We start from the raw sequence: 9,000 nt of genomic DNA, 5'->3' as shown, positions 1-9,000 counted from the left end.
ACTCAAGAGACATTGTATGCTATCTACCTTGTGATACGGTGGGTGAAATTAAATGAAAATGCCGGGCATGGTGGTGCACGCTTGAAATCCCAGCATTCTGGAGGCTGAGACAGGGGATCGCAGTTTTGCCGGAAGCCTCAGCTACTTAGTGAGGCCCTCTGCCACTTAGTGAGACCCTGTTTCAAAATAAAAGATGAAAAATAGGGCTGGGGGTGTAATTCAGAGGTAGAATGCCTCGGGTTCAATTCCCAGGACTGCAAAAAAAAAAAAAAAAAAAAAATAGGGCTGGGGGTGTAGCTCAGAGGTAGAATGCCCCTGAGTTCAATCCCTAATTTATTTATTTACTTTTATTTGTTTGTTTGTTTATTTATTTATTTCACAGTACTGGGGATAAAACCCAGGGGCATTCTACCTCTGAGCTACACCCCCTGCCCTATTTTTTTTTTTTCATTCTTTATTTTGAAACAGGATCTTACTGAGTTGCAAAGGGCCTCACTAAGCAGCAGCTGAGGCTGTCTGTGACCCAGGATCCTCCCGTCTCAGCCTCCCAAATGCTGGGATTACAAGGGTGCGCCCACCACGCCTGGCCAACCCCTAATTTAAACGCAAAAGGAAGGAAAGAATAAAAGAAAGAAAAAGCAAAAGGAAGGAAGGAAGAAATGGAGAAGACTCCTAAAGTGAGTCTCTGTTAGACAACAGGGTTATCTAACTCTCCTTGACAGGTGCACGGTCGAGGAGGCACCTGGTCCTTGAGCCCTGAAGGGTTGCGGCGATGACGTCAGGCCAGGGCAGCGGTCCAGCCGACCCTGGGCGCAGGAGCACCCCGAGGACTGCGGCACCGAAACGCGCCGGCCGGCCTCGGCCCTCCCGCGCCGCCTCCCGGAGGCCCCGGGGCGGGCAGCATCCCAGCCCGGCTGACGCCATCCCTCCGCCCCCGGTGTGCACGGGGCATGCGCGTCCCGGCTCACGTCCTCTCCGGCGGGAGCCCCGCGGAGCTACGCCCTGGACCACCTCGCGGAACTTCAGCACCCCCGGGCGGACAGCGCCCGAGCCTCCCCGCCGCGCGCCCGCGGCCCGCTCCAGCCCCTCGGCCCCCAGCTGCGCTCTCAGGCCCCCCCGCGCCCCACTCCTCCTCCTCGCTCCCAACAAAAGCTCCAGCCCGGGAGCCCGGCTGTTTCTGAAGCGGAGCGTGGAAGAATGGGGTTCCTTTGGACCGGCTCTTGGATTCTAGTGTTGCTGCACAGCACCCCACTTCAAGCTTTCCCCAAACCGGGAGGCAGCCCAGGTATTTGCAGACGTTTCTTCTTCTTCCCACCTCCCTTCGATTTTTGTCACGCAGTGGTAAAGCTGGGCACGGTCGCCCAGCTGGAAATCACCCCGCCTCGCTTTCTGATCGGATCATTATCGGTGCCGGTGGACAGAGAAATCAGTTTGACTTAAGAGGTAGAAGACAGCCCCCCCCCCTTTTTTTTTTTTTTAATACTGAGCAACATTATTTTGAAAGAGGGAGGTGACGGCTTTTCCATCTAAAGTGGCTTTTTTTTTCTAGTTGTTTTACAACCTTTCTCAGATACTGTATTCATAACATGTCCAGTAAGTGATGAGAGCGCTTTTCATGTGCCGTAATGCCAGTCCAATCTTTGATTCAGAAGAGCTGTTAAGCCCACTAAGTGTTAGAGTTCTGACCAGGAAAAAAAAAAAAGTATGATTCTATTAACTTGGAAAATACACCAAGGTCATAAGCAAGGCAATATTGAGAATCATTGTTATCATACACTATTGGGAATCTTTGTTAATACGCATTTTGTTTCACAGTCATCTGAAAATTATTCTCCTAATATTTTTCTTTTCCTTTTTTTTTTTTTTCTTCTTTGCATTACTGGGGATGGAACCCAGGGGCATTCTACCTCCAAGCGACACTTCCAGCCCTATTTTTAAATTTATTTTAAAACAGGGCCTCGCTGAGTTGCAGAGGGCCTCCCTAAGCAGTTGAGGCTGTCCACCAAACGCAATCCTCCTGTCTCAGCCTCTCCTATGCTGGCATGACAAACTTGCGCCACCACGCCCATTTCTTTTGAAGATTTTAATGACACATTTGATCCAATGAATAATTAAGTTTATATTTGTGTGTTTATTCTAGACAAACCTGTACACAATAGAGAACTAAGTGCAGAAAGACCTCTGAATGAACAGGTGGGTCAGAAGTTAAATTCTCCAGGCCATTCCATTTAGCTGTATTGTTGTTATTTTGAATGTCATTGTGCTGGCCTTTTAGACATTTTGAATTTACAAACTCAAGGAGCTCGGTAGTAAATGAATGGAAATTAGGATGGGAAACCTAATTTTGGTAATTTTTGTTTGTTTGTTTGTTTTTGGTGGTACTGGGGATGGAACCCTTCTACCTCTGGGCTACACTCCCAGACCTATTTTTTTATATATATATATTTTATTTGGAAACAGGGTCTCTTAAGCCAGCACGGCTGGCTTTCAACCTGCGCCATCCTCCTGTCTCCGCCTCCCAAGCGCGGGGATTACAAGCGTGCACCACCACGCCCGGCTTAATTTTGGTCATTTCTATGCCCTGTTAGTTATATGCATTGAGTTCTATATAATACACAGAGCTGACTGCACAGGAGCCCAGCAAGCTCAACATTACATCTGCCCTATTACTACATTGCTCAATTTACCAGAGGTTTATCTTTTGCAAATATTATAGGAGAAAGGAATTAACATTTGATAGAGCATCTGCTCTTTATTTTATCTCGTTTAATCCTGATAATAATGGTTGGGGGGTAGAAATTATTATCCACAGTTTACAAACAAGAAAGGTAAATTCCATGGGGATTAAACCATTTGGCTTTTATGCAAAATAAGTAGTGAAGTCATGACTGAAAACCACACCTGTTTCTTGTTTGTTTCACAGATTGCTGAAGCAGAAGCAGACAAGATTAAAAAAGCATACCCTCCAGGTAAAAAGAAAGCATTTGATGTTAATTTAAATAAGATGGGCTTCGAGAATCCTAACTAAAATGGGTGTGTTGGGCTTGGGCTTTTCTTCCAGAAGACAAGCCAGGTGATAGCAATTATTCTTTTGTTGATAACCTGAATCTGCTAAAGGCCATCACAGAAAAGGAAAAAAGTGAGAAAGAAAGGCAGTCTATAAGAAGCCCGCCCCTCGATAATAAACTAAATGCGGAAGATATTGATTCCACCAAGAATCGAAAACTCATTGATGATTACGATTCTACCAAGAGTGGATTGGATCACAGGTTTCAAGGTAATCAAAAAGAACTTTCTTGCTACTTGTCTTCTTTAAGTTTATATCTCTTACACGCTTATCATCTTGTATTGGTCAAGTCCAAACTTGAAGCAAAACCCAAATTTCCTGATGATATGCAAAGCCCTCAGTCCACAATCTCAATTTTTACTTTTCCTTAAAGCTTCCTTTATTAAAGCTTTGAAAAAATTAAAATCATCTTCTCTCCATATATATATATATATGTAGAATACACACACACACCCACACCCACACACACATATATATATATACTGGTGTTGAACCCAGGAACATTCCATCTCTGAACTGTACCGTCAGCCCTTTTTTATTTTTCTTTTGAAGCAGGGTCTTGCTAAGTGGCCGAAGGTCTCACTCAGTTGCCGGGCTGCCTTGTATCTGCAATCTTGCTGTCTTGGCCTCCCCAGTACTGGGAATGCAAGCACGTGCCACCACACCCATCCTCTGTAACTGCATTTTACGTTATTGAATTCATTTTAATATTCCAATTTTGTTTAGCAACTAGTACAAACAAAATATCATTAGCTGTTAAACATTAGATGAATGAAATACCCCGAAAGTTGAAATATTCACTATTTTTTAAAGAGCCTCCTCCTAGCTATATTCTGAATCAGTACCCAGACTTCTCTGAGCCATAGACCCATTTGTCTTCCTATCTGAAATCTCCCCTGGAAGTCGCAGATGCACTTCAAACTTAACATGCCCAAGATGAAATGTGAGACATCTGTCCACCTCACAAGCCCTTAGAGTGCTCTTTCTTTAGGAAATATGCTGCTATTCATCTAGTTGGGGTTTTGTTTGTTTGTTTGTTTGTTTTGTTTGTTTTTGTTTTTGTTTTTAGTACTGGGCATGGAACCCAGGGGCTTTCTACCTCCGGGCTACACTCCCAGACCTATTTTATATTTTATTTGGAAACAGGGTTTCACTATTTTGCTGAGAACCTCACTAAGTAGCTGAGGCTGGCTGTGAACCTGCGATCCTCCTCTTTCAGTCTCCCAAGAACTGGGATTACAAGCCACGCTACATCCATCCAGTTTTTCAAGAAAGAAATCTAGAAATAACACTATATTCTTTTCCCTCACCCCTCAAATTCTAATATGCCAAATATTATTCATTTTACCTCCTAGGTATTCTTCAAATATATATATATATATTTTAACCCAGAGGCATTCTACTGCTAAACTATATATCCCTGGACCAATTTTATTTCCTATATGGAAACAGGGTCTCACTAGGTTGCTGAGAACCTCATTAAACTTCTGAGGCTGTCCACAAACCTGCAATCCTCCTGTCTCAGCTTCCCAAGTTCTAGAATTACAAGGGTGCACCACCATGCCCGGCTATCTCTCAATTTGTTAAACAAACAAGAAATCAACGCTACTCCCCATCACCACCATCCTTGCCAATCTCTATCCATGTCTCAGGTGATCCGTAGCAACCTCTTCTGGCCGTCTCCCAGCCAATGCTCGGCCTCCCTCCAACCCATACTTTTAAACACATAGATATAAGCACAACATTCCTTTGCATAAAGCCCTTTAATAGATTCCCGTTTCTGTATGGATAAAAATCGAAATCCTTCCTGCATAGACTGGTTCTTGTTCGCATGTCTAGGCTCACCTGACACGCAAGAGCTGATGGAAACCTCTCGCTTTCCTTCAGGGACTTAATGCAGTTTGTCATTGTGTATTCCTAAGTGTAACTACCTAGGAGAGACGTCTTTCTCCAAAACTAAACTGAACAGACACTTTATAACCCCAGCAGCTGACTGCCCATACAGTCCTTGATCCAATGAGGAACACATGAAGCTCTGAGGAAGAGAGAGTTTTCTACTCTGCAGATCAGTGCTTAGGACTGAGTACCCACTCTCTTCTATGCCCTAATTTTCCTCCATGGCAACAAAAGCCTCTTGCTGATTATCTCTGCCAAAAACAACTGCCAATTAAGCCCAACTTTCACTGGACATCGCGGCCCGAGGAGAGTTCGGAAGTGTGTTTTACATCTATGGAGTGGGGTGGAGGAAATGGCTTATATTTTGCCACGTATCATGATCTGTGCTACTCATGGAATTTTTATTCAGGGGTGTGTGTGTGTGTGTGTGTGTGTGTGTGTGTCTGTGTTTTACTGGTGATTGAACTGGAAATTAATCATCTCAGTTATTTTCCAGCCCCAACAGGCAACCAGTACTCTTCCTTTTTCAGATCCTGAGGGATCCGTGGGGAGGGAAATAAATTCTTCCATTTCTGTAGAGCAAGTCCGACTCCATTCCCGGGAAAACTCAGACCTAAATAATAGTGAATCTCAGCTCCTGAAAAGTGAATGATGAGACCAGACTACAGACGGGAGGGAAACTTTTTTTTTTTCTTTCAGTACTGGGGATGGAACCGAGGCATTCTACCTCCAAGCTACACCCCAGCCCTATTTTTATTCTTTGTTTTTGTTTTTGTTTTTGATTTTGGGGGTTTTTTTGTGTGTGGTACTGGGGTTCCTGGAAATCCGTCTACCTCCGGGATACACTCCCAGACCTATTTTATATTTTTTATTTGGAAACAGGGTCTCTTAAGCCAGCGAGGCTGACTACGAACCTGCGCGATCCTCCTGTCTCCGCCTCCCAAGCGCGGGGATGACAAGCGTGCGCCACCACGCCCGGCTTTATTCTTTATTTTGAAACAGGGTCTCACTGAGTTGAAGGGCCTCACTAAGTAGCTGAGGCTGTCTGCGAACCGCAACCCTCTGGTCCCAGCCTCCCTCCCCAGTGCTGGGATGACAAGCGTGTACCACCATGCTTGACTTTTTGTTTGTTTTTTGCTTTTTGCGTTTCCTTGGGGCTTCCCTGCTCCTTTGTCACTCTGGTATTCAGGGCTAACAGGGCTCACAGCTCATAGGTTAGCCAACAACTCAGCGATTGTGTATTGACAGAGGATTTCCAGTGCTGTGTGTGATCACCCCATTCATTTTCCTAAGCTTCTCTCCAGACAAGAAGATACCCTGGTGCATGCTGACACCACTATCCCCAGAATCTGGAGGCAAAGGCCAGGGGAGGAATTCCTTGCCCCAGTCCCCAAAAGCCATGGAAGAAGTGGGCAAAATCAGAATATAAGTACAAGGTTGTTCTTTCTCTGAGTAACATGAAGTTTACTTGGGCACAATCTGGCCAGAGATGTGATTTTCATTTAAAAGATAACAGCAGTTCCTTCATTTCAAAATCCACTGTACGTGAGTACATAAAAAATTCACTCATGTAGTAATTTTTTTTTTTCAGTACTGGAGATTGAACCCAGGGGCATTCTACCACCAAGCTACATCTACATCCCTAGTCCTATTTTGTATTTTTATTTTGAAACAGGCCCTCACTAAGTGGTGGAAGGCCTCACTAAGTACCTGAGGCTGGCCATGAACCACAATCCTCCTGTCTCAGCCTTCCAAGTACTGGGATTATAAGCATTTGCTACCATGCCTGGGAGAATTTGTGATTTAAAAGGTGCTATTACATCTTATTTCCTCTGATCCTCACCACAATCTCATGAAATTGGAGCAGTGCTGTCAAATATATTTCCAAGAAACTAGAGATATATATTTAAGTGTTTCTCTGCATAGACATACATACATATTGCTTTGTGCAGATCTGTGGCCGTATTTTAGAAGTTTCAATTCCAGGCTCATAAAACTAGTTCCCTATTATTTGACGCATTGGGCTTGTCATAGTAAGATGCCTTCAGTAAAAAATATTTGTCCCAGATAAGTCATAAGAGTATTTAGTTTACATCTCTGATTCTAGGTATAAGGCAGGTTCTTCCACCCTAGCCCTGGAATTTGCCTGCAAAGAGAAGACAGATGGAGATTTTACAAACCTACTCACAGTGCAAAAAATGGATGTCAGCCAGGCATGGTGGCGCACGCTTGTAATCCCAGCATTTGAGAGGCTGAGACAGGAGGATTGAGGTTCGCAGACATCCTCAGCTACTTAGTGAGGTCTTTGCAACTAGGTGAGACCCTGTTTCAAAATAAAGAATAAAAAATAGGGCTGAGGTATAGCTCAGAGGTAGAATACCCCTGGGTTCCATCCTTAGTACAGCAAAAAAAAAAAAAAAAAAAAAAAAAGGATGTCAGATAATATAATATATAGATGAATGCTTTGACTAGTATGGCATACTATAGAAATATAGCATGTGATTAAAAGGTATCACATTATTTGTATTAGGGATAATAATGAATGGAGAGGTCTTTTATGTTGTCTTCATCTCTTATAACCATATAATCTTTCAGAATTTCTATTATCACCCTCGGTTCGTAGCCTTAAGCCCAATTTTACTTCACACAAAGAGTTTATGTGAGCTGGGTGTAGTGGTGCACATCTGTGATCCCAGTACCTGAAAGGCTGAAACAGGAAGATCACAGTTTCAAGGCCAGCCTCAGCAACTTAGCAAGACTGTCAGTAACTTGGTGAGACTCTGTTTTCAAAAGTTAATTAACTAATTAATCAATAAGCCTGGGGGCATACCTCAGAGGTAGAATACCCCTTGAGTTCAATGCTCAATACACACACACACACACACACACACACACACACACACACACACACATTTATGTGAACCAAGCACCACTGTCAGCTTCTTTCTTTCTTTCTTTCTTTCTTTCTTTCTTTCTTTCTTTCTTTCTTTCTTTCTTTCTTTCTTTTTTTTTGTGGTACTTGGGATGAAACCCAGTGGCCTTGTACCTCTGGGCTACATTCCCAAACCTATTTTATGTTTCTATTTGGAAACAGGGTCTCACTAAGTTGCTGAGGCTGGCTTCGAACCTGTGCGATCCTCCTGTCTCAGCCTCCCAAGTACTGAGATTACAAGCGTGCGCCCCCACGCCCGGCTCTGCAGTACATTTCCAACATATCTGAGTCTGAAGATCAAAGTGTAGATTATACATAGGATTGTGAGATAGGCCTGCGATCATCATGATGTGTGTTGTGGTTGCTCTGTCTAGATGACCCAGATGGTCTTCATCAACTAGATGGAACTCCTTTGACTGCTGAAGATATTGTCCATAAAATTGCTACCAGGATTTATGAGGAAAATGACAGAGGAGTCTTTGACAAGATTGTTTCTAAACTGCTGAATCTTGGCCTCGTAAGTTTTGTGCGTGAGAGTAAGCCACACTCTTTTTTTGTTTTGTTTTATTTTGTTTTCAGTACTGGGGATGGAATCCAGGGGCATTCTACCTCTGAGCTATACCCCCAGACTTCTTATTTATTCTTTATTTTGAAACAGGGTCTCACTGAGTTGCGGATGGCCTCACTAAGTAGCTGAGGCTGTGTGCGAACCACAATCCTCCTGTCTCAGCCTCCCAAGTACTGGGATTACAAGTGTGTGCCACTCGTGGCTGGTTTAAATCACATTCTTAGTACAATTTAGGCCAGAAAGCCAAATCACTTGATACAGGCAGCCAAATATTTATAATGCATCCACTTTATTTTTATTTATTTATTTTTGGTGGTACTGGGGGTGAAACCCAGAGGCTTTCTACCTCTAGGCTATACTCCCAGACCTATTTTATGTTTTATTTAGAAACAGGGTCTCACTAAGTTGCTGAGAGCCTCACTAAGCAGCTGAGGCTGGCTTCGAACCTGTGCGATCCTCCTGTCTCAGCCTCCCAAGCGCGGGGATTACAAGCGTGCGCCACCACGCCCGGCTAATGCATCCACTTTAGACTAGGCA

The 9,000-nt window shown here is 43.8% G+C and overlaps 1 protein-coding gene across 2 annotated transcripts in view; it reads left to right on the top strand.

Moving 5' to 3' along the window:
- Positions 1–1,197: 1,197 nt before the first annotated feature.
- The window catches only part of SCG3 (secretogranin III), a gene marked incomplete at both ends in the record, with an annotated part of 33,458 nt that continues 25,655 nt past the window's right edge, over positions 1,198–9,000 (top strand). For both annotated transcript variants that reach the window (XM_080707865.1, XM_080707864.1), the window contains 5 exons: positions 1,198–1,285; positions 2,141–2,193; positions 2,924–2,969; positions 3,062–3,277; positions 8,270–8,412. In XM_080707865.1, the coding sequence (XP_080563991.1) occupies positions 1,198–1,285; positions 2,141–2,193; positions 2,924–2,969; positions 3,062–3,277; positions 8,270–8,412 (546 nt within the window). The remainder of the gene's footprint in view (positions 1,286–2,140; positions 2,194–2,923; positions 2,970–3,061; positions 3,278–8,269; positions 8,413–9,000) is intronic.

The sequence above is a fragment of the Muscardinus avellanarius genome (assembly GCF_963383645.1).
Source record: "Muscardinus avellanarius genome assembly, chromosome: 12".
Classification (NCBI taxonomy): domain Eukaryota; kingdom Metazoa; phylum Chordata; class Mammalia; order Rodentia; family Gliridae; genus Muscardinus; species Muscardinus avellanarius.
This window is presented reverse-complemented; position numbering and strand designations above follow the sequence as displayed.